Source organism: Hypomesus transpacificus, unplaced genomic scaffold (genome assembly GCF_021917145.1).
Source record: "Hypomesus transpacificus isolate Combined female unplaced genomic scaffold, fHypTra1 scaffold_116, whole genome shotgun sequence".
Lineage (NCBI taxonomy): Eukaryota > Metazoa > Chordata > Actinopteri > Osmeriformes > Osmeridae > Hypomesus > Hypomesus transpacificus.
Genome location: NW_025813700.1, coordinates 312,611 through 340,220, shown reverse-complemented (window position 1 = coordinate 340,220; position 27,610 = coordinate 312,611). Strand labels below are relative to the sequence as shown.

The window sequence follows — 27,610 nt, the reverse complement described above, 5'->3', positions numbered from 1 at the left end:
TATTGTGTCGTTTTTAATGGTGCAAACAAAAAAAAACACTTTTGGGAACACATTTGGCTGAGGCCTTTACAATATATATATATATATTTTTAAGTTAAACATCATCTTTCACAATTGAGGATGGACCACTTGTGACTTGAAAGTTGAAACCATGAACCTTTCAGGTACGGTAGAATTACGGTGCTTGTTTTCTTGAGGTGCAAGGTGTGTGAGGTGGACTCGACTTGTTAGTCAGTGAGGATGCCAGATCTAGACAGGACAATAACATGAGCCGGTCGAAGAGGATAACAGGTCTTGGTTATTTCACGCTGCATATTTACATTTACGCATTAAGCAGATGCTTTTGTCCAAAGCGACTTTCAAGAGAGCTTTGCAAAAGAGAATAGGTCACTGATCATAACAACGAGGTAGTCCCAAACATTGCAAAGCAGCCAAAACATGAAGCATACATTGTGAAAAAACTAAACAAGTGCCAAAGGGAAGACCCATAAAAGCATGCTGTTATACAGGTAACATATTTAAACAACATGAACCCCAAAAAGTGCAAGACTGTACCTGTAGAAGAACAATCAACAGTAAAATATAGAACAATCAACAGTAAAATATATGTGAAGTAATGAAACACTGGCGCATTCCATCTTATAGGTTCATATTTCTAAAAGTGAATGTAAAAGCATGTACAGGTACTCACCTGGTTGAACCATGTGAATCTTCTGATTCTGAACCATGTGAATCTTCTGATTCTGAACCATGTGAAGCTCTGGGAACATCACAGTGGCTCCGTTCCTGTTGACGTCTGGCAGACTTCTCTGTAGACCTATGCAGCAGTCTATTAGATGCAGTCTAAGCATTGCAAACAGCAGACAACATGTCCTCCCCTGCTCTGCTCAAATGTGGTCAAAAATGCCTATTGTTTAAATTTGTATCCATCAGATGAGGGAGGTGAGGGAGTCGGGCTAGTAATCAGAAGGTTGCCGGATCGATTCCCCGCCGTGTCAAATGACGTTGTGTCCTTGGGCAAGACACTTCACCCTACTTGCCTCGGGGGGAATGTCCCTGTACTTACTGTGAGTCGCTCTGGATAAGAGCGTCTGCTAAATGACTAAATGTAAATCATTAAAAGGAAAACTGGGACCCCTTTGGTCCACTGGGTGGCAGTATAACTGACCTTTGAAAAGGAGAACAAACAAACAAAAAAATCTAATTTGGATTCATTAATGGACAAAAATAGACTCGTCGTCAATAGCACAGGCAGCCATTGCATGAGGAAATCACTTCACAGCAGCTAGTCCCTGTGTAGTCACACTAACTTTACAAGAACTCAAAGAGCTAGAGTTGGACCGTTTTATAGCACAGGAATCTTGTCAGCAAAACTGTTAATTTGTACATAAAAACAACCACTTGTGATGTGGCACTTGACCAATAAATAGATGTGTAAGTCCGACCATGTGCAGCTATCTATGCAATACCTTGTGAGAGAGAGAGTGCGTGCTGTAGTTACCCGACACCAGGAAGTCATGCACTTAAATTGATGAATTAGACATAAACAACAGACATGGTGATTCCCCAAAACAAGGGATCGGATTCAACCCAAGCTCCACAAAAATGTGTCGGCTTATTATACAGCTCTTAAATATACCCCCGTTGCTTTTTATTAGGAGAAAGAAAATTTAAAAAAACAATTTCCCACTGTACAGAAGTCAATTTCCTTCACACTTACTCCATAGGGGTATTGTGTAGGCTACAGTACTGTATAGGCCTATGTAGCCAATCACAGGCATACGATCACCAGCAAGCTATGTGATCCTCAAGGGGTCAGGCACCACAGAGCACTTCCCTGCAAGAAATGGTTCGGCTTTGCTCCAAGATGTCCATCTACAATGGTTGTTCTGGATTGGTTAACTGGATTGCAGTAACTGTGAACAGACTTTTTTTTTCTTCCTTCTTCTCGTTTCTAATGACCTCAGTAGCGCCTTAGCTTCCCCTGACCAGCTAGGCTCGACTTACCCCCGCACTCCACATCAGATCCTGCCTCCTTCCAACCCTCATTAGCTAATAAGGAGTTCTGAGCCTCACTCTTGCTTCTCATGGGGAAGTTTTGCCCATCACCCTTGCTGGGAATAAAAGGGCAGACAAAAAAAAATCAGAACAAACACCAAAGTCTGTAGCAATGCATTCCCTTGACAGACAAAAATGGTCGCGATGGGATTCCTAATAACACTTTCAAGCCTACCTGGAAAACACAGGTAGAAGCCAAAGTCTTTTATCATCCCCAAACACCTCGAGAAAATTCTCACGTGCTCCTACATTGAAGTAACTCCTGTCTGGACCATGAGGGAAAAAGGGAGCCAAGAGGGACTCTTGAGAAAGAGAGAGAGAGAAGGGGGGCGTTAGTGTTCAATGCGTTCCGTGGTGTCCATAACTGGAAAGCCCTGACACAGCGTGGTACTGACCCAGGGTCGACCTGTTCCTTGCCACCAGCCAGCAGTGGAACCCAAGAAGAAACGACAGGGTCACGAAGAACATGAGGGACACCAGCATGAGGAAAAGAACGTGCAATTTAGCGGGTCTGTAAGGGAGCTCCCCCTGTAGAAGAGAATGGACAGGAGTGCATGAGCACAACAAAAAACTTGGTGGTTGACTTTGGGTTCGACCTTGAGACGCACCATTACCCCTCAGCACTCACCACCCAGTACTTGATGGAATACGGAGCTGTTGTCACGGCGACAAAGAAGCAGTAGAGCAAGGAATAAACGAGGAACAGCAGGAAGAACTTGTAGTTCGAAAAACCCACGCAGTTGTTTAACCTGTGAACAACAACCGCGACAGAAATAACCAAGTTGCCAGGTGATCAACAGGTTTTCTCGTGGTAATTATGTCATGTTTGTTCAATGACACGCTCTCTTGTCAGATAATTCTCGTTACCATGGACAGTGATGATCCATTTTCAGGACGCACCTGTACAGAGAAAGTGAAAAATCAACCACAGCATGTGCAGTCAGGCTCGTGATTATGGAGATTATATTTCAAAACCCCATCATGCAATGTAGAGTGATAAGAGATGGCATGATAGTAGAAAGAAGCAAATCATCAGCGTCCTGTTTCAGTGCTGGCGCCCTATCCAGAATCTCTCGATGACAAGACACGGATAAATGTTGTGGGCGAGGCCACTTCTGTAGCACCTTCTAATTAGCACTCGGTACAGAGGCACAATAACACGTACACACACAAATATCCCCTTACCTGCTCCCTATGTAAGCGGAGGGCCATCTGAAAAAGAGAGTGGCAACAAACTGGGGAACAACCGACTTACATTTCACAGGCTGAACAGTGGTGGCATCGGTCTGGCTTAATCACCTGGCAGTGATGGCAGAACCTGATAGCTGGGGACACAGCGAGCGGTCAGTGGCCAGCAAGGGCTATTCGATCCCACATCCTATATTCACACATCCCCCCCTCCTGAATGATAAAAGTGCAAGCCTAATCCCTAAGCAAACACTGGGAGAGTCTGTTCACAGCTGTCGGCACCACGTTCGTCCGCACTCGCACCAAATTGCACTTTGTAAATGTGGATTTTATGAGCATCTCAGGCGGCAGCCATGTTGCCCACCGATGTCATGATGTTCCATCTTTAGGTAATAGAGCCCTTTAGAGCAGGACCAAGAGGGAGACATGCCAACTGCATCCTGTGAGGATACTCTTTAGACCCAACAAGGTTTGGAGCACTTGGAGGCTGTGGAAAGAACAGCTCACCAGGCCTTAAGCAGGAGAGGTGTCAGGGCATGAATACAGACGCCATCTTGAGTTACTTGTGAGGGGATTAGCATGAGATGTATTGGTAGTTAACGCTCACCACACACACGGGTGACAGCTAGGTACCTGTGACCCTTTTGAGGTATGGAACGAGATTGGCGCGAGATCAACCCATTCACAGCACTTGGTTCTAGAGTGTGTGTACCTCCAGATGCTGAACGGCAGAAGACTGGAAGGTTCCGTGAGATGTCCATAAGTATTTGCTGTTGGCCTTCCGGCCTGTCCTCTATGTCATACCTCTGTCTGTCTGAGTAGGAGAGATGAAACTGGAAGCATACAGACCGGAAAAGACAGATTTGTCATGAAAGGATATGTTTTTTTTTTTTTTTTTTTTTAAAGATGTGCAATCAAAGTTGACATGTTTATGTCCAAGTTACCAGCTTTGTAAAACATGTAAACATGGCGATTCTGTCACTATTACTTTTTTAGAAGGTGGGGATGGCGGGGTAAACATGGTCTTCCAGTAGGCCCACAGGAACATCCCAAAACAGACATGGAACATCAGAACGTAAACCACTGCAAAAAGGTTTGAGGATTCAGATCATTCAAGACTTTCAAGATGTTTTAGGTTATTGTGCTATTCGTTTTGCGAGATATGCTCAACAACGACAAAGACACAAACCGACAAATAAAACACAAATACAGTTCATAACTGAAAACATTTCTGATGAAACAAAGTTGTGATTGAGTGTGGCATTGATTGATATCAATGGTCCGTTACCTTTTTCAGAGGTATTGTTGAGAGTGACTTCAAGTAACCAAGAAAGATGTACAAATAAGTTTGGCATTATTTTAAAACATCAACACAAGGCAAACAATTAAAACAAATTAATTAAAACACAGATGTATGTTACAAAACTGAAGACAACTGTAAAAAACTAAAAACAAGTTAATTGATGGATTATAGGCTCTCAATGAACGCAAATCGTTTAATCGCCCTCGTTGACTACTATACGCTACTTACAAATACAAAGTTGAACAACGTAGGCATAATACGACCATATCACAACCGAAGTAACAACGAGGACTGGAATCCAGACGACGATACGAAAACACCTCCTGAACGTCCCTGATGGAATCATTGTCAGCCCCGCCACTTGAGTCACCGCGTTCTCCAGTTCATTATATAAACTCGCCGCTCCATGACATTAGACCCGCGTAATTTGACTTTGACGAATAGGTTAATGTCAACTACAAAGACAGCTTTAAAAGTACAGGTAGTCTCATACTTTAGACAGAGCACTGGACTGTCCAAAAAAAACGAGAATCCAGCGTCCCCTCGTGGCTGTGAAACGCACTTATCGAAATGATACTTTCACTTTTTCCAAGTAGGTACCACTGCAGTTAAGGTCATAGATAGCTACCAATTACACGTTATTTGAATGGTTAATTCCAAACTATTTCAACAAGTACCTTTTACACTACATAATAAAAGGATCATTCATATATAGTAATATAAAGTGCTACCATGTCCCTTTGGGAAAATATACTATAGGTCATATTTTTACATTTCACTGTTCTGTTACTATTCAAGAGTCAAGATGGAGAAGGGATGATTTAAATACAAGATAATGTACTGTTCAGTTGAAAAAAGGTACAGTAACTTATGTTACTGTGGAGTATATTTTCCCCTTTAATTATTGTGGAGTGTGTTACAGGTTGTAAAGTCACGTAATTCAGTGTTGAATGTCCTTAAAGGTGCATTGATCCTCTGTAACAAAATACAAAATAATATAATGAGCGGGTTTACTGTTTCAAAACGGGGTCGTCCTTACTGACGACTTGTCCTCATGCTGCATTATGTCGACTACTTGATATCGAAAGTCCAAAACAATGATTTTTGTATAAAACACCCCTCAAAACTAATGTCACTCTTAAAATATGGTAGTACTAAAAGTCTCCAATTACAATGAGAACAAAATTAAAGAGGTTTCTGTTAAACACCAAACAATAAAGAGAACAGCTTCTCTGTATTAACAAACCACTTCTCAAGGAGTAGTGTTTATATATAAAAAACAGCACATCTATAACTACTCCAAAAAGCAAATGTACAAAAAATAATAAAAAATTATAAAATAAAAAGTAGGCAAGGAAGGATGGGATGTCAGGCTGTTTGCTGGATCTGTTTGCTGAACACAGCACAGTGTTGGGCAGAGTCTTTCAGTAGAATCTACGGTTTCTCCTTCTCAGCGTCCTCCTTCATCTTCTGTTCCTGCATGCGGCTTCGAGTGGAACCTTGACGTAAACAAAAGGCAGCGCACAGCCATCAGCTTCACGACATCGGTGGTTCGAGGGCGGCTCGGGGCCAAGGGAACTCGACTGAATTAACAGTGATACATGCCTGTCGAGTAGCTACATAGAAACAAACCGTGCGACCACGTTTGACTTACTCATCTCAGCCAGCTTCTGTATCAGTGTTGAATCTGCCCCGGTTTTGCTGTGAAGAGAGTAATGAAAAGGATTCAACAACATCCTAGCAAGGGGCTGCATCATCATCATCATAAAAAATTAAAAAAAGATTCGCCTGTATGGACTTCTCCAAGTAACAAATCAAGGGTTCAAGGGTGGGGAATGAAGTAAAGCAATCGTCCGTGGATACATTCTCTCTGTCTATTGATGCCCCACCTCCCATCAGTCTCATCCTGGCCATCCACATCGAAGCGTAACCTCTTCAGGGGCTTGGGGGCGGAGCCCAGATCCAGAGTCCTCTTGAAGGAGGACCAATCACTGCTGTTGACCATCTGATTGATCTTCTGAAACTTGTTGGTGGTCTATGGAGGGGAAGTGACATGGCAACAGTTTTTTTTGTTAGAAGGCTGGCCCGTAATACAGTGAACCCTATTTATTCTGATACAAATCGAAGAGGTACCTACCCCAAATGACTCCCCTATGGACACCAGCATCCTGTGGGGGGAAACCAAAACAGAAAAATATAGACATATTAGTTTACACTTATCCCCAAGGTGAATTCACTGATTTAAAACTACTGGCCTTTTGTCACTTTCATAAGAAACTGAGTATACTCTGTTTTGATTGGTTTACGGTACGGACAACAGGAAGTCTTTCAACCCCTACGTGGGGGGTGAATGCCCCCCAGAGGTTGGGGGGGGGGGGGGGGGTGTATGGCGGGTGCACCGACCTTGAGCGAGGGGTCATGACCCCAGGGGACATGCGAGAGTTCTTCATGGGGGAAATGTAGACGTTGTTGCTCCCAGGTACGCGCAGGGGGGAGTTTGGGAACTTGTAAGGGCTCCGGGGTATGTGTGGGATAGGGGAAAGAGTCGGAGGCTGAGGGGGGGGAGGGAAGAACAGACAGGAAGTGGTGTTAGTTGTGCTTCTGTTGGCGTGTACTCGGTTGTGGGTGTCACCTTTCGATTTGTTTTGTTCTGGTGCCCCAAGGGGGCGCTGTCTCACCCTGGGAGAGGCGTACTGCAGGATGTTGGTTTTCAGTCTCTGCATGAACACCAGGTTGTAGAAGACGATGATGGAGTCGTACTGGCCCTCGTTGATCAGCACGTGCTTGAATGTCTAAAAAAGTAAGACCATGCAGATTGTGACTACGGATTTACCTGATGTGTTCTCGAGGATATGGTTCCAGACAAACACCGATTCACGCGGGAGTGTAAAGGCAGGACGCTGGTGTCTGAATGTGCTCACCTCCTGGTTGGTGTTGGGCATGTTCTTGTACGCAGTCACGATGGTTTTGAACCGCAAGTCGACATTCTTCACCTTGCAGATGGCGTACATGGCAGACATCATCAACTGGGAATGGAGGAGGGGGTTAGTGACAGGAGGGAAAAGGCTGTTTAAAGGAAGTCCACATGTTAGTTTATTATGTGCACAAAGAGTGAGAGTGAGTTTGTGGCCAAGTCAGTCGGGGCGTGTGTGTATGACAGAGTTAGAGAGTTAGATAGAGAGAGGAGAGAGAGAGAGAGAGCGAGTGAGTGAGTGAGTAAGAGTGAGTTTGTGGCTAAGTCAGTCAGGGCATGTGCGTATGACAGAGAGTTAGAGAGAGAGAGAGAGAGTGAGAGAGTGAGTGGAGGCTGAGCGATGCACACCTGGTCCAGGTGACGGTCTCGCAGCAGCTCGTACTCGTACTGCAGGGTGTGCTGGAACAGGGTCCACATGATGGGCTCCAGGTCGGCGTGAGACGTCAGCAGGTTGGAGAACAGCACCTTCAGCCTCATGTAGGCCAGACGGTAAACTACAGGGCAACCACACACACAATCAGAAACAGAAACACACACAGACAGACAGACAGACAGTTGCGGGTGGGAGCCACCGCTACGATCCACAACAGGACATACGTTTCTTGTAGAAGAGGCTGAGAGAATTGGACTTGGGCTGCCTGGGGTTCTGCGGAGGTGCCTGGGAGGGGGGCTGGGAGCTGGGGGTGGAGGGAGACTCTGGAGGGGGCAGGGCCCTGGTGCTGGGGCGCACTGGGGAGAGGTACCTGTGTGTGTGTGTGAGAGAGAGAGACAGAGAGAGAGACATACAATGAGTCAGTTATAGCAACAAGATGAGTCAGCAGGATCTTCCTAAAACCTGGTTCTGGGTGAAAAGTTCAACGGGTCGGTCAAACGCCCTTGCTAGAATTTGTATGGTCAAAACCCACGTCGTTTTGGTATTTGTTTGGTATACAGTACAGAGCCAGACAACCCTCAAACCCTGTCCACCAACGTCCGGAATCAACGTTACACCCCTCCCTTGTTTGATGAGTCAGCAGATACGGATGAATTGGATCCGTGGTGTGAAATCACAGTATTTTTTCGGCATTTCTCTTACTTTGATGGCATGTTTGTGCATGTGTATTAGAATATCGCTTGACCTGATTTCCCTCGTTTAGTTCTCTTTCTGAAAGTGCAAAGGATATTTTATGGCCAATTGTAAATCGTTTGTGTGTGTGTGTGTGGAGAATGTCTTATCCAGGAAAGGCGGATTAAACCTGAGGTGAGGGGTGAGGGGCAGTGGGACCACGGGTCATGAGATTTCCCCTGCAGAACAGCCGAGGGAACAGAAACACGGCTGCTACACCACGACATGCTTTCCTTGACGCTCCAGAAGATGAAGGTAGACTCCTGGATCTCTCCCTCGACTCCTCTCACAGCAACCTCATCAGACTCAAACACTGGGGGGGGGGGGGGTCCACCCTCTCATACTCATCACCTGATTAACCCTCGTGTTATCTTCGGGTCATTGTGACCCTTCAGGCATTGTGACCCCCCCCACATGTTGCGACAACCTTACCTCATACAGAAATAGTGAAGCCACTTTCTTTTAACCGTCGGGCTGTCTCACACCTGTCTCACGCTACAACTAGTGAACTTAGACGGTAAAAAAAATCAGGGATGTTATCAGAAGAGTCTGGTTCTGTGGTCAGATTCGAGGAACGGACTGTATGTATTCTTGATAGGCAGACGTTGTCGACCTAATGTTTGAGTTTCATTATAACTTTCGCTTGAGACCCGTCTGACGCGAGGGCAGCAGAAAGGGAGCCGGCCACACCTGGAATGTTGGCCAAAGGAGTGGGACCAGACTCTGACTGAGAGAAACCCCACACCAGGGGACAAGGCAGAGATGTGTGATGCTAGACAGGTGGGTGGTGGGTGAGTCATGGGGGGGGGTCTTACAGGTCTGCTGCTGTGTGGTTGTGCTGGAGGGGCTGGTTGAGGGTGGAGGGGGGCTCCACCTGCTCCCCGGGGCCCTCCTCGTGGGTCAGCCTCAGCAGCTCAAACAGGGGCGAGTCCTGGGGGGGGGAGAGAGAGAGAGGGAGAGAGGGAGAGAGCGAGATAGAAAGAGAGAGGGAGAGAGAGGGAGAGAGCAAAGAGAAAGGGAGAGAGAGGGAGGGAGAGAGAGAGAGGGAGAGGGAGAGATGTCAATCACAAACGCCAACACAGTCGAAACATCTCAAAACAAAGACAGCAGGAAGTCGCAGGCCAACTTGGTTGCGTGTGTATGACGTCTTAAGGGACGTTTTGTCACGGCCCTGTGGGCTATTTGCTCGACTTGGCGGGGACAGGAAATGACACGGGGCTCTTCTTTGTTGTTTTTAGGTCCAGCTGTGTCCACTAGTCTATGCCACAGTGTCCCCTACACGGGAAAACAGACTGGGGGGGGTTAAGCTATCTCAAGAATGCGGTGTCGAACAAGAGTACGACTGCAGTTAGGGGAAGGAATGTGTCCGACTTGACAGTCCTGAACCCTGCGCTCGGATCGCGAGCCGATTACAGTGGCCTTGTTTACTTCCCACCAGAGCCTAAACTTGAAACGAGCGTCAACACCATATTGTTAAACCTTCAATGGGCAGAGGAGAATAAGGTTTTTTTCAAATCAACACGGACACGTTTGAAAAAAAACTGCTTGCGTGTTCCGGTGTTCTTCCCATTGACACACACAGTGGAACTGAAAACCGTTTCTGTTGGTTTCATAGAGTGTCTCAACAGACAGACGACCGACTCCAAATGCTGCGGCAGTTTGAACTTTGGATGGCAACTCCAGTTTCACTGTAGTATCAAGTCTTATCAGCGACACCTGTTACCACCAACGGCCTAGCAAGAGACCAGGTAGGCTTTAGTTCCCCTTTCCAGGTGTTGTATCGCCTACACAGGAAAACCTCCTCGAACCACGAGCGGAGAAGTTGCTGATGTCATCGAACGATGTGCAGTTCCCGTCGCCATATTAACGTAGGGATCAGACCGTACAAGGTGAGGCCAGACTGGGTAAAGTCTGCACTGACTCAGCCTCGCGCTGCAGGTTCAGGCTTGACAACAGACACATACTCCATCCTGTCATTTTTGAAACTTTGACCTGTTCCGTCGACGCCAGAGTGCTCCAGTTCCAGAACAAACTGGCAAACGGGACAGTTTAAAAGTGACTTGTTGCAACTGAACAAAATCAATAACGATTAAACCTTCCACTTGAAACGTGTGTAAATCCAAACGGAGAGCAACTGTTTATTCATCTTGCAGTGTTGTGCATTTCAAGTGTGATGGATTACACCCCACATGTGGGACCATTTGCACAAAGCTGCCAGAATTCCTGCCAGAGGGGGACAACAACGCCAATAGATTGAAAAACTTTTCGAAGTCGTTTAATCCTGTTACTTTAACAGGGAGAGGCAGATTAAAGTCTTCAAACGTAAGAGAGAGAGAGAGAAAAAAAATTAAAAAAAAATCAGCCCCACCTCGGTGGCCAAGCCCTGTTGCAAGAGTGGAGGTGATTATATAAAGCAGGGAGACAGGGGAGGGGCGGGCCTTGTGGAAGTGGCTGTGTCCTGGTGTGTGAGCAGAGAAGACTGTTTACAGATACAGAAGCCAGCGAGAGACACGAGCTCCGTGTGTGTGTGTGACGTGTCTGGACAGCTGGGTAGGTCACGGCAGAACCCCCCCATGGTCTTCACAGAGTTAGGGGCCAGGAAGACGATGCACCCGAGGACTTGGGCAGAGCCAGGCAGTACCGAGGAGCAGTGGAGCGGGAGGTTCGGGCCCGTAGGGGCAGCAGAGAGAGCCTCACGCTGAACAGGAGAGGCACATGACTCACCCCCTCTCTCCCCTCCCACCCCTCTCTCACTGGAGAACAGAAACACCACGGACTCTAGAGGGTAGATACTGCTCCAGAACTGAAGCCTGCTCACTGCCAAGGTGTCAGAGGAATACGACTCGACGACTGGATATTGACTGGATAGTGGATGTCTAAAAAGAAGATTGTCTGAACTTTATGGAAACAAACGCAAGAACTGATTGACTTGACTTTTAAAGCTAGTTGTCGAATAAGACAAGTTTCTAGCTGTTTTTGAAGCTCAACATAATTTGACACAGATCCAAACAATAACAAAAGGTAAGAAAGGGTGTTTTTAGGGAGTTACTTTTCCATCCAAATCTGAACAGGGAGTAATATCAATGATATGAATAGTTGAATTGCATGAACGGCATTACCTTTGCCCTCATACGATTCGACCATTTTTGGATCAGAGTTCAGCAAAGAATTTGCCACATGTTCAAGCCTGAAGAACCTCTAAAGATGTCAAATAGCACCGATGGTCTCCAAGCACTGGGCTTGAGCCTGGCCAACGCCAGCTGCCCCAAGAACGACGGCTTCAAGCACACCCTGTACACCTCAGTATTCAGCCTGGTCTTCATCGTGGGCCTGCTCTTTAACATGGCCGCCGTGTACATCTTCGCGTGCACGCTGAAGCTTCGCAACGAGACCACCACCTACATGATGAACCTGGTGGTGTCGGATCTCCTCTTCGTGCTCACGCTGCCCTTCCGCATCTTCTACTTCATCAACCAGGACTGGCCATTTGGCGCCGTGCTCTGCAAGGTGTCCGTCTCGCTCTTCTACACCAACATGTACGGCAGCATCCTCTTCCTCACCTGCATCAACGTGGACCGCTTCCTGGCCATCGTGCACCCGTTCCGCTCGCAGACCCTGCGGACCAAGAGGAACGCCAAGCTGGCCTGCTGCGCCGTGTGGGCGCTGGTGCTCTCTGGGAGCCTGCCCGCCGGCTTCATGCTGGAGACCACGTCGCCGCGGCACGCCAACTCGTCCTCCATCTACTGCTTCGAGAACTTCTCCAACAAGCAGTGGAAGGCGGCGCTGTCCAAGGTGGTGGTGTTCATCGTGACGGCGGGCTTCCTCATCCCGTTGCTGCTCAACATCTTCTGCTCGCTCCGGGTGCTGCGGACCCTGACGCAACCCCAGACCATCAGCCGCGGCGGGCAGCTCAACAAGGCCAAGATCCTACGCATGATCGTCGTGCACCTGCTCATCTTCTGCTTCTGCTTCGTGCCGTACAACGTCAACCTGGTCTTCTACGCCCTGGTACGCGCCAAGATCCTGCAGGGCTGCGTCCTGGAGTCAGTGGTGAGGACCATCTACCCCGTCGCCCTGTGCATCGCCGTCACCAACTGCTGCTTCGACCCCGTCGTCTACTACTTCACGTCGGAGACCATCCAGAACTCCATCAAGAGGAAGTCGATGGCGTTCCGCGAGAACAAGCTGTTTGAGGCGCTGCAGTCGGACAGCACTCAGGGCAGCGTGCACAGCAGCGTGAGGACGCCGAGGGCCAAAGTGTTCCGGAACGAGTCGACGGTGTGATGTCGTGAGAGGGAAAACAAACAAGCAAACGCTGTCCGGCCTCAACGGAGGCATCGGTCTGTCACCGTGCAGTATTTCAGTGAGTCTACGGTTTGTGAAACTCTGACAAAGAGGAGCTGAGAAAAGGGTGGGGGCTTTCAAACAGACACACAAAGTGACCCCAACCCCACATTCAGCACAGACCTTAAGAGTATTATCCATTAAGGGTGTACTGATGCATGATTAAGTTTTATGGCACTGATATTACAGTGGCAGTGCCTCATTAGATTAGATTGTTAGATTTCAAGACTGAAAGTATGACGACTTGATAAAATAAGCTGCACTTTAACCTTATTAGAGGTTGTGCATGTTTGTTTCACCTCGTAAGGAAACGTGTAACTATTTGTATAGTGAAGTATGGCAATGTTTTCAAGTCATTCACCTCATCACAACAACCTGGGATACAGTTTAAATTGTTGATTTAAACGTCAATGCAGTATCTTGCCTTGGGTTTACACACCTGATCTTCAACCTCCTACAATAACAGACAAGAGGCGGTTGATGGAAAAGGGGACATTATGCAAGCCGGGAATATCCCATTCCTGGGATATTGCGCAAACCAAAACATTTCAGCACCCTATACATTTACAACAATGACCTTCATTCAAACGTTGTGCTTAGTCACAGGTGAACAAGTCTTGTATGTGAAAGTACATTTGTTGTACTATGACTATGTTGTAAGCACATTAGGGATTTTTTTTGGACTGTTCCCTGACAATGACAGCGTCTTGAATAAAAATGTAAAAAAGGACAAAGAAAAACATTTACATTTAGTTTGACCTTCTGAGATTTAGCTAAAACCCCAAGGTGGTTAGAGGTAACAACTAGTATTTGCAAGTCTTTGTCTGATAGTTGCCATGAAGTATGAAACAGAAACCAAGTCAACCTCAGGCCTACCTGGGCAGTACACATTAGTACACAGGCATCTGATTTACTTAACCGACATTGATATTGTATCGTAAAAGGGGATAAGAAATGAGATTCCCTTCTGTTGGTACAGTTTCAACAGGTGTTCAAACTGTTTGTACAGGTGTGGATTTCCAAAACGATGTATAATCACAACCCAGACAAACAGAAGCGGGGATTGGCCGTGTTTAAAACATACTTGAATCCTATTAAACGGCTGCTGTTCGGTTGGCGCGGCGATACAAGGAGTGAAAACACTGGAGAGCTACAATGAACACTATAGCTGGCCTTGTTGAGTGTAGAACATGATAATAAAGAGAACAACACGACAGAAGGTTTGGATATCGAATCGCTCCATGACAGACTCGGTGGAAAAGTGAGATAAAGACTCCAACACCGAAGGTTTTCCCTGTGTGTAAGTCGCTCGTGTCATACAGTAAAAGAGGGATAGTTGTGATGCTTAGACATGGGAGAAAGTGTGAGCAACCATAAAGTTGCGTTTTCCCACGTCAACGACACCAGAACTGTGTGTAATGTGGAAACAAGCGTCATTGCATACTTGTCTGTTACCCTGAGGGTCTTCTCTGAAATGGGCCAGACACACATTCACACCCACACACACACACACACACACAGGATTGTGAAAACCAGCAAGACGAGTGAGAACAGGCCTCCGCTCCACTTCACCCTACTTTCCTCGGGGGGGGGGGGGGGGGGGGGGGATGTCCCTGTACTTACTGTAAGTCACTCTGGATAAGAGCGACTGCTGAATGACTAAATGTAAATGTAATGTACATTTTCCACAAACACGAAGGCCTGACAGATGGCCGACACATTGTGCGAGCACGTTAACAAGAAGAGGATATGACCATGTGCGAGCACACTCGACTCGTCTTTGGAGATGCATCGAGGGGTTGCCAGGTTGTTAGGACACTGACGTGGAGGGGGAGTTTACGCGTGTCTGTTGATTCAAGGCGACGAGCGATCGAGACGGTGGGCGCGGGCGGGTGCGTGACCGTGAGATCAAAGCGTCTTCATGTGGGCGGGAAATGTTGCCCTGTTGGGTCCTTCGCTTGTTATGGGTCCAGAACTAGGAGATCTGGCAGGAGATCAGAGAGGAGCAGGGGCTGGACGCATGCCCTCTACATCCACGGCCCTCCAGCTACTAACTCCTGTTTGGGATATCAGAGCAGTGGTGAGTAATCGAATGCAATTTCCTTCCTCTTTCACCAACTGTATCCTTGCAAGGAAGTCAGTGATTATGAAAGACTGCTTGGGAGTTGTGGGAACTCAAGACACAGTGTGAAAATAGAACGCCACCAGTGTAGCGTTAATTTAAGACACATATCGATGTAGAGTGAAAGTGGTGTTCATGCAAGGGAATATGACGGAGCCGGTTCAAAAGAACGACTCAAAGTTAGCTCTTCTTTCATGCCGACGAGAGGAGCGACACAGGTGGCTTGTAGATTCCCTTCTTGGGAATTTCAGCAGTCGTATTTCAGCCGGGGGCAAATCGTTTTAACCGATAGTCACCCTAACTTGTTCTTGGTTTATCCTGGAGAATTACGACAAGTGGCGACGTGTCTGATTCGTATAAATAATTAGTATAAAGGATACCAACATAACAACACTCAATTGAAGGAAATCCCTTACAAAGGCAGAAGAAGAACAGGCGATAAAATCATGTCAAATCTTGATCATCTAATGCCATTCTACTTGTAATCTATGTATAAACGGTTACTGAGATGGAATGGAAATTTCCATATGCGATGGTGACCAGGTGTATAGGGAGTGTGTGCATGTGTGTAATTCTGTGTGTGTGTGTGTGTGTGGAGGGGCACAGTTTAGATTCAATCTTCCACTTCAAACGCCACAGCTGTCCCAGCAGTCATCTTGTCGCCACCGTGCAAATATTGAAACTCAATAAAGTAAGAGGTGTACATACATAAAAAAGGAGTTAATTAAGTCTGCCTGCAGCATAGTTTTAACTGCTGATTTCTCCGGAAACAAGCATCAGGCCCACCCATCTTCTCCTAATCACTCTAACCCACTGCCTGCCCCCCCCCAACCCCCCCCCCCCCCCCCCCCCCCCCCCCCCCTAACCCTAACCCCTCCCCAGATGTAGATGGTGTGACTGGGTGTGGAGTACAGGACCCAAACCCAGACATGGAGCTGAGGAACCAGACCGAAGGGCTGCCAGGTCAGCTCTTCCCCCCTCTGGCTAACTGCACCATAGACACCAGCTACCGCTTCACCTTCTACCAGGTGTCCTACAGCGTCATCTTCCTGCTGGGGCTGTCCACCAACTGCCTGGCCCTACGCCGCCTCTGGCTCTCGCCCCCGCACCCTCACCAGCACGGCCGTCTACATGGCTAACCTGTCCACGGCCGACCTGTTCTTCGTGGTGTCCCTGCCTCTCAGGATATACTACTACCACCACAAGGCCCGCGACTTGGCGTCGGGAGCGGGACCCAACGCGGCGCTGTCCCCCTGGACCCCCGGAGGGGTCTTCTGCCAGCTGACCTTCACCCTCAAGTACATCAGCCTGTATGGGGGGATCTTCTTCCTGGTGTGCATCGCCGCGGACCGCTACTTTGCCGTGGTGCACCCGCTGGTGTCGGCCCCTCGCAGGGTGTGTGCGGCGCGGCTGGTGAGCGCGGGGATCTGGTGCCTGGTCCTGGGCCTGAGCGCGACCCTGCCCCTGCTGCGCTCGGCCGCCGCCCGCCGCCAACAGCCCTGCCTGCTGGACCCGACTACCCAGCGCCAGCTGTCCTTCATCCTGGCAGCCCTGGGCCTGGTGCAGGCTGCCTTCGTCCTCCCCGCGCTGGTGCTGCTCTTCGGCTACTGCAGCGTGCTGCGCGTGCTCCGCCAGCCTCGACGCCGCGCCCAGCGCCGCCGGCGCCGCCGCACCCTCACCGTCATCTACTGGGTGCTGGGCGTCTTCCTGCTCTGCTTCGCCCCCTACCACCTCAACCTGCTGGGCTACACCCTCACCCACGTGGGCCTGGTGCCCAGCTGCCGCCTGGCACGGCTCACCAAAGCCGTGCACCCCGTGGCGCTGGTCCTGGCCAGCTCCAACTGCTGCCTCAACCCCCTCATCTACTACTTCTCCAGCCGCCTGATGCACAGGGAGCCCCTCAGCAACGCGGGCACTTCCAGCCAGTGAGGCGCCGCGAGCCTGCTGAGGCCTGTTCCATAAAGAGAGTTTACCGAATAGGCCAGACTCATGTCAGTTAGTCAGACTCATTTGTAGTTCATTCGGTTCCAAAAAGCTAGCTCAACGTAGTTCGAACTCAGTTACTATGGTAACTTATGTTTCGAAACTAGTTTGGTCAGAGTCATGCTAATTGTCAGGCTTAGACCGTGTTCTTGCTTAACCAGACGTTCCTGGAACACTGACCCAAAGGTAAAACGATGATTTACCACGGACATTCTCATTTTCTTATTCTCATCAGTTCAATATGTAGGCTACATTTATAGAAAATCAACTTATATAGCCTACAACATTTAGTATGAACAATGATTTGATACACACCATAGCCGTTAAATGTATGGCTATGGTAATTTGTGATTTCAAATGTTTAGCCATCAGGCATAGGCCTGTATCTCAATCTAAATTATCCAAGTATAATTATCATAGCTAACAGTAGCCTATAATTGCAAAACAAACCTAAATCCATACATCTATCCTCCATTTTCCCGACACAAAAACCATGTTAGAAAGTTAGGCTACTGGATAATGTATTGATTAATAGTAGGCTATTTATATTAAACAATGTAAAAAAAAGTCAATTTAGATGTGTTTAGAGGCTGTCTGTTTTTTTATCAACGAAGTAAAGGTCTAAAAAAGGACCTCGACCTACGTAGCCTATTGTTCACGTCCATCATGGCGTGTCATTTTAATTTGATGAAGCGGTGGATGAGGGAGCTGTCATAGTACAAAGCTTAAAGGGAACGTTCTTTCTGGAAGAAGTCACGTGGCAGTGAGCATTGCTTTTTGCCGTGATGGATCATATGATCCATGTTTTACCTCTCGAACTGCTTAAAAATAGGGTGCACAAGCAATTAGCTTGACTACTTAAATCTGACTTGAATTAGTAGAAGTGCGTGAGCTGAAATTGGCCTAAATGGAATCGCTTTAGCCACGCTTGACTAATTAAACTAATTCAAGTCAGGTTTGGGACTAAGTCCAACTTTTTTGATCGGCCTTCATGGAACAGGCCTCGGGAGTCTCCAGGACTGAAGAGTCTTTGTGGTCATAAACCCCCCCCCCCCAAAAACCCCCCCCCTGTCTTTTCAGATCCCCTCGATGGAAAATTAAACATTGTAATCGTGTTGTAGATTAGATTTTTTTTTTGATTTTGCGGTTTTAGTTTACATTTGTATGCCTCAAAAGGTGGCTGGCCAGTGCCACGTGTGTCTTGTGTATATGTCTGGTGAGCTACTATTCACAAATCTACTTCTATTGTTCGTTAATCAATAACACTGACACGCCTTCGAAATCACCTCCCCTTCCTCGATGAAATGGGTGAAACCAGCTGACGCTATGGATACACCCAGGACACTCCATGTCGCCCGGGCGACAGGACGGCGTGTGCGGTTGCCGGCGACTCACCCCCCTCCAGGCGATGGTCTCCATGGTGAGGTGTTCGCAGCGCTCCAGGTGCTTGACGTTGTCCTTGCTCAGGGTCGGCTCCGCCTTGATGAAGCTCTCGATCACCTTGTAGAAGTCGAAGGCGGCCAGCCGGAACACGTCCAGGATCCAGGGGAAGCCCAGGTCCGTCTCGGCGGGGGCCCCGGCCCCCCCGCTGTAGCCCCCGTTCTTAAACGAGGTCCCTGGGGGGGGGGGGGGGGGGGGGGGGGGGGGGGGGGGGGGGGGGGGGGAGGACGGGACGGGGGGGGGGGGGGGGTTATTTTGGGGGCGAGAGGGAACTGTGATCTTTGTGCGTTCATCGGGTGTGTATCTATTTCTTTGAAGGTTTCTATTCAAATGTATTGTTATAAAATGATGAATATCAAACTGCCAATAAATAATTCCTGGTCATACACAGCCATAACAACTTTTTTGATTACAATTTTGCTCATAAAATAGATAAACATTAACTATAATGTAAGCTCTATAAAAACCCTAAGCTTGCTGAAGAATCTCTTCCATGATTGTAGTTCTCTTTTGCAACGTTTCAGCCTCAAAATACTGGAGAAGTGGGCGGGACTTGTATCAGCTTACCGCCATATGTTGCCATGACAACCTCCAATGCGCAGGCTAGGAGCGAGGTGTGGAATGTGGAGTCATTGAGGAGTTTACTGGAATGTAAATCACATGATCGTTGTCTATGAAACTTAACTGTACACTGCATGTGTGCACATGCAGCACACACTACAAGCATAGGAAAAGGTATGACTGAGAACATTGAGAACATTCAAGTATAAACACCTAAACTGTACCTGAAATTCTGCACAGACAGCCTCTTCTCTTCCTGCAAGGAAAAGAGTGTTTAACACAGAGTTCTCCGTTGGTGAGATTACGTGCAGGTACAGACGAAATGTTGCCTTCGGGGTAATTGCAGGTAACCAGCAGGGGCTGTTACCCAAAGCAACATCCAAAACAAGCTTACCGACTTCAGCATGGCCTCCATGACTCTGTAATACAGCCGCACGCCCAGGGTGAACCTCTGGAGGAGGGAGAGAACACGAGCGCTCATTAGAACTACCGGTAGATGTCCTCCGACAGGGTTAGTGGTGTTCCAGGGTTGCCTGATGCACAAGCTCAGGTAAACACTGACTCTTACATTTACATTTAGTCATTTAGCAGATGCTCTTATCCAGAGCGACTTTTAGTAAGTACAGGGACATTCTCCCCAAGGCAAGTAGGGTGAAGTGCCTTGCCCAAGGACACAACGTAATTTGACACGCCGGGAATTGAACCGGCAACCTTCTGATTATAAGCCCAACTCTCTAACCACTCAGCCATTTTACCCCCCCTCTTGGGTTAGAGCCGGCACCTGAGTACCTGTCGGTACCTGTTTGCCGAGGCCCACGCAGCGCAGCCCTACGGCCTGGTCGAACATCTGGCTGAACAGCTGGCCCAGCCTCTCCACCCGCTGCAGGATCTCCCCAGTGGGATCCAGCGTGCAGTTCTGACAGGAGCGAAGAGGAGGAAGGAGGGGGGGGGGGGGGGAGGATGAATAGAAATTAGAGTTATTTTATTTGTATTTATTTATTTAAAGAAACAGGGACAGCGTACAATAAACATGAACCTCAAGAGGAGAGATGCATAGTACCAGGTTTTAGCTCAAGAGCTAATTTTCACCAGTAGTCCCTGAGTAGGTTGAACTTAACTAAAATACATAATGCATACATGAATAGTGAAATAAGAATAAGAATATAAAAAAAGGTCATAAACACATTTTCATGTACTCAAATCTACTCTTTTAGACCTCAGAACACACACCTACACAGTTAGCTCATTAGTGTACCACTGCACTTTTAAACAGAAGGGCATTCGTGAAAGTACTAATAACACGTTTTCATTTAGCGGACGCTTTTGTTAAAGACGACGTACAGGGGAGGGGGAATTTGAACCTGAAACCTCTCGGCTCGGCTGAGCTCAACCCACCGTCGTCAGAGGGGACCCTTACCTTGAAATAGACGGCCAGCACGGCGGAGGGCTGGTCTCCAGACGAGGTCAGGTCCACTCTCAGCTGCTGGATGGAGCTCATGGCAGCCCTGGAGAGACGAGAGGATTCATGTCATTTACTTATGCTTGGTGAAATTGTTTAATTGAAAAGCTTTTTGAAGGGGAAGGGGGGGGGGGGGGGGGGGGGGCGGGGGGTATTTGTAGGTCATTTTAACGGTATTCTCTGTAAAAAAAAATAAATAAATAACCGCTGAACATATATCGTTTTTTTTTTTTTTCTTTTACTACCAAATGGAAGCAACTACACATTACAGTGATCACGCTGTGATTGATAATAAACAAGTGTGCTCGATGATCATCATCCAGCCATAGAGACAGGTGTTATGGGGTAAATAAAAGAAAAAATGTTCTGCTGTTTTGGGCTTCAACAAGCCCCTTGGTGTAACAAGCCCACTAGACTGATCTTATGCCTCTGTGCTGACAGCCACGTGGCAACATCAAAGCAGCGCTCGCTGTGGCGGTATTTTAGGAGTCATGTGAACCGGTGTATATATTAGTTTAGCATCAAAGCAGGGCTCGCTGTGGCGGTATTTTAGGAGTCATGTGAACCGATACATATAGTTTAACAAAGTCGATGCACATTCTTAATCCTAATCACAGGAGTGGGACTGGCGCATGAGGAGTTGGTTCAAAACCCCATTCCCACATCAAGGTCGTTTTGTTTCGGGGTGGGAAAGGGATTTTCTTGGCCTTGACGGGGGTGGGGGTGCGATGGAGAGGGGGGTGGGGGTCAGCGAGGGGCTCACCTGACTGGCGTCTGCGGGGGGATGATGACCTGGTCGTCTTCCGGTCGGTTCTTCATAGGCGTTCTCTCCACCTGCATTCTGAGAGAAAGAGAGAGAGGGTGAGAGAGAGAGGGTGTGATAGAGAGGGTGAGAGAAAAACCGGTCAACACTCAGCTGACTGATACATGACCTTCTGTTTGTGGTAAAGACATGTCAAAGTGCTGAACATGATAGTGGCTGTGGGTCTGCTTACGGTTGAGTCTTGGGACTGAGCAACGTTGTGTCTCCGTCGAGGAACAGTCTACCGTCAAAGTCTCGGGTGTGGAGGTACATCTCGTCATATTGCTTGCTCAGGTCATTTGCCTGTAGGGAAAAGCAAACCTGTTCAGATGGCCAGAGTAATTAAGAACACCTGTAAATACAAGCTCAGATCAGAGACATAAAATAATCTTGATAGAGATTTGATAAAAGAACAATCAATAAATATCCCTGGGCGACTACTCATTCAGTGTTTCCGCTATGTTGATTTTTCAGACCTGCCCCCACTGCTAAATCCTAGAGGAAACACTGTCATTATTGCACCGTCCAATCAGAAGATTGTTTAACACACACTCAGCCTATCAGCTTGTTACGGGCCCCTATTGTCCATTCCCTGGTAACAGAGTCAGTAAAGGCGCTGTTAACAAGCTGCTAGCAAGGCTGACTACCTCCTTTGCAGCGGTGGGGGCCAAAAGCAAACATAGACATCTCATTTCTGTCATGTTCACGCCTGCCCCTGCGAAGCACAGCACCTCCCACAACGAGGAGGAAACAAATAGCTTACGTCCACCGCCAAATTTGAAAAGCAAACAAAAGGGACTAAACGTGGTCCCGCTGGGCAGCAGCCATATGGTCAATAACAGAGTAAGTTGACAGCCTTCAACACCTGGCTAGCCCCTCCCCGTTTTCTGAGGCCACACCCACCACCGCCTCCCGGGATGTATCTCGTTGAAGGTTAACCATCTATGTCACTTCCTGTTTGATTTATAAAAAGCTATAACATGGCCAACAGCTCATTAAAAGGAGGCGATAGAACTAACCTGGCCAGGCAGATTTATTAGGACAATCTAAGCAGTCAAAGTGTTCACAGCAACATTTTGTGCCAGTGGAAAAATCTCTTTGTTTTGGTCCTTGGTCATGTTCGTTCGAGTTACTGGATGGTGGTTGTGTTCATCTACCTGAGGAAGACCTTGGGTTCCTGAGAGGCTCATTGATTCAAGGAAGGCAGAGAAACTGGTCTGGTACACATTCTTCACCTGCACACACAACAACAACGACGACAACAACAGGGGATCATATTAGGACAACCTCAATCAGTGGGTTAGGGTTGTGAATTCAGCCAAATAAATTGTGTTTTTTTTGACGTTGTGGACCTCTTCGACGCTGCAGTCGTTCTCTTTGCATAAGGTCTCCAGGAGCTGCACGTCCACCTCGGGGGGGCGGGGTTTGGCTTTGTTCTGGTTGCGGCGGGACGCCCGCGTGGGGGGGCTGTGGGCCGTGCTGATGGCGGATTCTGAGGACGAGAGAGAGAGAGAGAGAGAGAGACAGAGTGAGAGTGAGAGAGACAGAGAGAGCACGGCATTCATCGTTTTCTTGGGGAAACAAACCCACCCCCTCCCCCCCCCCCCCCCCAAGCAAGCAAGGATAACCTGTGGTATTTAAACCCTGAACTGGTCCAATTAATTCCTCCTCTTCCGGTGGGTGTGCGAGCAGTGTGTTTACATTTAGTTATTTAGCAGCCGAGTCTTACAGTACAGGGACATTCCCCCCCGAGGCACGTTGGGTGAAGTGCCTTGCCCAAGGACACAACGTCATTTTGCAAGCCCGGGAATCGAACCGGCAACCTTCTGATTAATATCCCCGGTTCCCTAACCGCTCAGCCATCTGACCCAACTGTGTTTACACAGAGCCGAGACTGAGGAGGACCAGGGCTTACTGTAGAGGGGCTGCAGCAGGCCGGGCGGACAGCGTTTGATGAAGAACTCCAGCACGCACAGCAGCAGCTGGAAGGAAATGACCAGGTCGTCCTCCATCTGCAGGGCCTTTCCTGCGCACGGGACACACACACACACACGGAGAAGAGGATTACAGCAACGCTGGGCCCACCGACGTCACAGACGAAATGTAGCCTCGCTTGCAGAGACTGATGTGGTGTTTTGTTCAGATTCCACATGCAGAAGGAAAGGAGGCCATCGTAACCGTGTCAGAAACAACTGCTTTCTCATCTAAGCTAGTGTTTCTCCACCCTGGACCTCGAGACCCACTGTCCTGCGTGTTCTAGATGTTTCCCTGCTCCAACACACCTGATTCGAATGAACGGGTCGTTATGAAGCTCAGCAGAAGCCTGGTAACGAACTTTCATTTGAATGAAAAACATGCAGGACGGTCAGTCCCGAAGACCAGGGTTAGGAAACACGGAGCTCAGCCATTCCTGTCTTAAGGCTGTACAGCTTGTCACTCATCAACAACTGCTGACCTACCTTTAGCCAACAAGAACATCGTCCAGCAGCTTTGCAAGATCTCTTTCCTCCTTCAAGACATAAAGCATTAGAAATATTACACAAGGAATACATACTACAAGGAAAAACATAGTCTAAAAGGGAATACAGTCGAAAATGTTTTGATTACATTGTTATTGGGTCAGTCAGCTCTGAGTAAATCTGTTGTTGATAAACTAGTGCTGTGGTAAGTACTGTGGTACTGACGACAGACTAAGGATTCCAGCATTTCAGTCTTTTACTTACTCGGTTTCGTCCTTGGTATATATTTTGCTGCAAGTCCTGAAAAAAGAGCAGTTGTGATGAGTGCTGTGAATCTTTCAGAAAACTGTAAGTCATTGCAGTGGACCTCCAGATTAGTCCACAAAATACCATTGGTTTTGTTTGGTGTATACATGTTTGCCAGTTGATATGCCAATTTAAACTTGTTATGCATGTGTTAATAAATGTTAAGACCACTATACTTTGCTGTCCTGCATATCATTTTAAATTGTGTAAAAAGTAAGCATTTGAATCCTATAGGTCTGGACAATCCTTTTTTATTTTTTTTATCTAGAGCAGCGGTCTTCAACCCTGGTCCTCAGGGACTCCCTGTCCTGCACGTTTTAGATGTTTCCCTGCTCCAACACACCTGATTCAAATGAATGGGTCGTTATCTAGTTATGCAGAAGCTTGTTAATGACCCATTCATTTGAATCAGGTGTGTTGGAGCAGGGAAACATCTCAAACGTGCAGGACAGGGGGTCCCTGAGGAGCAGGGTTGAAGACCTCTGATATAGAGCCATATCTAAATTAACTTCACATTCTTCAGTGACCACATTTCTGTGTTATCAACAGAAACACCAATCCAGAGAGAGAACACTGCCATCTAAAGGTTGTTCACTAGAAGTAGGAATGAGGAATTTAATCCCAAGTGTTGCGTTCAACATTCGCAATCAACAATGAACAATGCCGCTTAAAGTTGTGACATCTTGCTGAAGGAAAACACTGTATCAGTACATGTTCTATACTAAACTCACCAGACATAGTTCTAGCTCCCTGTTTGAAGGTATTCTTACTCACTTCTCAAACCTCTGGTATAGAGCGAGCGACACGTCGTATCTCTTCTCCAGTCGAGTCAGCGCCGAGTTCACCTTGGTGCTGATGGTGTCCAAGTTCACGTCCATCTTCTTCAGAAGACCCAGGAACTCGTTCACACTGAACCCAAGCGGACAGGGGGGGAAAACGACAACCGTCACAACAGTGTTGTAAAGCAGCAGTGGACAGCAGTACATGGGGCTAGGACACAACATTTCCTTGACATTTACATTTAGTCATTTACATTTAGTCATTTAGCTGACGCTCTTATCCAGAGCGACTTACAGTACGTACAGGGGCATTTCCCCTGAGACAAGTAGGGTGAAGTGCCTTGCCCAAGGACACAACATCATTTGGCATGAACATCGAACTAACAACTTTCTGATTAATAGCCCGACTCCCTAACTGCCCAGCCATCTGACTCTTGACTCATTTGATCATAATACCCATAAGTAAGGATAAACAGTGTGGGAGACAGGTGCTCCTGCTACTTACATTTACACATTTACACTGTACTTACTTCATATCCACAGCCTTCTGGATCTGTGTGAAGGTAAAACTGGTCACATCCAGGTCTGTCACAACCACAAACAGACACGCACCCCATACCCTCTGCTGGGTGTCCTGTGTCGACAGGGGGCAAAACAACCGAAAACTATAATGAGCATTTAAGGCATAACGATACAATAGGTTCACACCACAAAATGTGCTGAAGGAAATCATGTCAAATGTACAGATCATTAGCATACACACTGTTTAATAGAAACAGCAGACATTGGAGGCTTCTCAATATTAATGTTGTCTGAAAGTTTAGACAATATGAGTGTTGGAAAACATACCGGAACTTTGTCCATTGAGCCCTGAATTTTCTTCCATAGTGACCAGGCTCGATCACAAACCAAGTCCGTTACTCGGAGGCTTTTGCATACAGTCACAAAATCAGCATCCTTGTCTTTGTGCCTGAATACAAAAATCCAGATTTTCCTTAGTTGTTTTGTACAATATTACTGATAACTGCAGGTAACAACAAAATGTATCATTGGTGTCAAAGTTGTGCCTCACGGAACACATCAAATTTCTTATAAAATAGCCAGCTAAAATGACACCATTTGAACACAAGCTAGCTTTCTAGCCTGTTTGGCTCTTTGACCCAACATAGACCACATAGTTAACTAATGTCCCTTAGCTTATTGACTGTCAATTAGGGTGAAGATAGTTCCCTCGAAAACGGGTAGGAAAGAGGATCATGACTGTTTGGATATCCAAGCACTGGCAGGTTAATGAGGCAATAATGATAACGAGTACTGGACCTTGTTTTCTCTGTACAGCTTAGCTACATTCATTGTTTTCTTTCATGGTTCATAGCCAGCTGCTGCTGTTGTTAGCTAGCTAGCTGCTAACTGAAGGCAGCTAGCAAGCCAACTTAATTTAGCTGACAACAAAAGCACAGACGTAGAACAGATAAGCTACCTAGCTTGCTAGTGAGCCAGAGGTTGCTCGTTAGCTAAACAGCTAGCCAAATATATCGTACATATTATTGTTTTTATATTATTATATTTATTTTAATGAATTAGTCCCAGTTTTGTCACAGAAAAAAAACGCAATGGCACTTCTATGACACTGACTGGTTTTCTTAGCATTAGCACTACGGACCGCTTACTTTTCAATAGACAATTCTTGATTTTCCGTCTTGTCCGGAGAGGCACTTTTTATAACAGGCTTCAATTCTTTGTTGTTCTGTACAGATTTGCCTTTTTTGGGTGGCATCTTGATGGCAGAAACAAAATTATAAAGTAAAAACGTTTAAAGCGGATTATAGCACAGTGTATTTTTCTATATTTTTATTTCGTTTAAATCCCACTACGGTCTCGTAGTAGTCTACAATAGTTTGCACTTCCTGAGGTTCCGCTCTCGCTACGGATTTGCAGCAGATGGAAACCGCGGGAAAAGGTCACCATCGCAACATCCGACATACGCTGTAGTTGCCAGGTTCCTTCTAGGACCGGGAGAAACAATGTGAAAGCTTTTTTATTAAAAAAATAATGCCTTCAAAAAACATACATGATTAACTTCTAACAAAATGATGGCCTATATTTTATTTAAAATTATATTTTGATGTATTGAAACATGGCTCATGCATCGGACTGCTCACTCCTCTCCTTGTGGGCTTTCATAAGGGGATATACGTTTTTAATACCTGGCAACCTGCTCTCAGTTTGAAGCTCCTGGGAGATTCCAAATGAGTTTGGTTCGCACTGATCGTAGGCCATGGTAAAATCTGCATTTCTGCCTTTATTTTAATTGTTCACACCTGCTGATCAAGGCCCTATGCTACAAAATGTTGTTTCAATGGACATATGATTGAACTATTTCAACTGTTTCAAATTAGCTGCTGTAAGGTGTCAAATGTTGAATGTTTTTTTTAAATTTTTAGATGTTTTAGATGTTTATTTATGTTGGAACCTTGCAGATTAATTAGATATTGGATATTTGATATTCTCACCAGTGTTTGATTATGTTTACTGAAGCTATTAAATTGGGTGTATAACCATTACGAGTTGTTTGTATTTACCTAGAATTAAGTTGACAGGTGGAATATGTCAACGCAGAATTATAATGGATACAGATACAGACATCCCAACCTGTTACAACTCATTTCAGGGATGTTACAACCATTTATGTATTCAGATATAACAAAGATTTTCTAGGAAAAAAGT

At 46.8% G+C, this 27,610-nt stretch overlaps 4 protein-coding genes across 5 annotated transcripts; 2 read left to right on the top strand and 2 right to left on the bottom strand.

The window, feature by feature from the left end:
• Nucleotides 1-3: 3 nt before the first annotated feature.
• On the bottom strand, nt 4-4,895 carry LOC124487998 (palmitoyltransferase ZDHHC15B-like). 2 transcript variants are annotated; one of them, XM_047050436.1, is made up of 12 exons: nt 4,778-4,895; nt 4,535-4,561; nt 4,235-4,329; nt 3,959-4,079; nt 3,314-3,383; nt 2,926-2,958; nt 2,687-2,807; nt 2,454-2,586; nt 2,234-2,360; nt 2,008-2,114; nt 692-829; nt 4-249 (listed from the first exon to the last, which is right to left on the bottom strand). In XM_047050436.1, exons 1-12 carry the CDS (start codon nt 4,893-4,895, stop codon nt 176-178), a joined length of 1,164 nt encoding a protein of 387 aa, XP_046906392.1. In that variant the 3' UTR covers nt 4-175. The 2 variants fall into 2 exon arrangements, with proteins under 2 accessions (XP_046906392.1, XP_046906393.1); XM_047050437.1 differs by having other exon boundaries at nt 692-817.
• On the bottom strand, nt 4,590-26,816 carry rb1 (retinoblastoma 1). Its single transcript, XM_047050432.1, has 27 exons — nt 26,554-26,816; nt 25,733-25,853; nt 25,414-25,517; nt 24,879-25,013; nt 24,063-24,098; nt 23,799-23,848; nt 23,255-23,365; nt 22,692-22,831; nt 22,497-22,574; nt 21,533-21,642; nt 21,301-21,378; nt 20,496-20,583; nt 19,878-19,994; nt 19,473-19,529; nt 19,303-19,334; nt 19,085-19,161; nt 18,473-18,693; nt 9,444-9,559; nt 8,121-8,266; nt 7,872-8,017; nt 7,471-7,575; nt 7,228-7,341; nt 6,953-7,101; nt 6,687-6,717; nt 6,439-6,584; nt 6,204-6,250; nt 4,590-6,048 (listed from the first exon to the last, which is right to left on the bottom strand). The coding sequence occupies exons 1-27, from the start codon at nt 26,658-26,660 to the stop codon at nt 5,984-5,986; spliced, it is 2,727 nt and encodes a 908-aa protein (XP_046906388.1). The 5' UTR covers nt 26,661-26,816; the 3' UTR covers nt 4,590-5,983.
• Nucleotides 9,618-13,691, top strand: LOC124487997 (lysophosphatidic acid receptor 6-like). The gene has a single exon (XM_047050435.1). It carries the CDS (start codon nt 11,734-11,736, stop codon nt 12,910-12,912), a length of 1,179 nt encoding a protein of 392 aa, XP_046906391.1. The 5' UTR covers nt 9,618-11,733; the 3' UTR covers nt 12,913-13,691.
• LOC124487996 (lysophosphatidic acid receptor 6-like) lies at nt 14,581-17,462 on the top strand. Its single transcript, XM_047050434.1, is given in 3 exon segments — nt 14,581-15,052; nt 15,977-16,194; nt 16,196-17,462. Coding segments are annotated over 3 exon segments (1,377 nt in total). The 5' UTR covers nt 14,581-14,721; the 3' UTR covers nt 17,024-17,462.
• Nucleotides 26,817-27,610: the final 794 nt, after the last annotated feature.

Bases quoted from the DNA above. Each gene is read 5' to 3' on its own strand.
- LOC124487997 (XM_047050435.1), top strand. From the start codon at position 11,734: ATGAACGGCATTACCTTTGCCCTCATACGATTCGACCATTTTTGGATC.
- LOC124487998 (XM_047050436.1), bottom strand. From the start codon at position 4,895: ATGATTCCATCAGGGACGTTCAGGAGGTGTTTTCGTATCGTCGTCTGG. The intron at 3,384-3,958 runs GTACACACACTC...CTGTGTCCCCAG, and splicing joins CTGCCGTTCAGCATCTGGAG to CTATCAGGTTCTGCCATCAC. The intron at 830-2,007 runs GTAAGTCGAGCC...TGCATCTAATAG, and splicing joins ATCTGATGTGGAGTGCGGGG to ACTGCTGCATAGGTCTACAG.
- rb1 (XM_047050432.1), bottom strand. From the start codon at position 26,660: ATGCCACCCAAAAAAGGCAAATCTGTACAGAACAACAAAGAATTGAAG. The intron at 8,267-9,443 runs GTAAGACCCCCC...ACACACACACAG, and splicing joins AACCACACAGCAGCAGACCT to GTACCTCTCCCCAGTGCGCC. The intron at 7,576-7,871 runs GTGTGCATCGCT...CTCCATTCCCAG, and splicing joins GAGACCGTCACCTGGACCAG to TTGATGATGTCTGCCATGTA.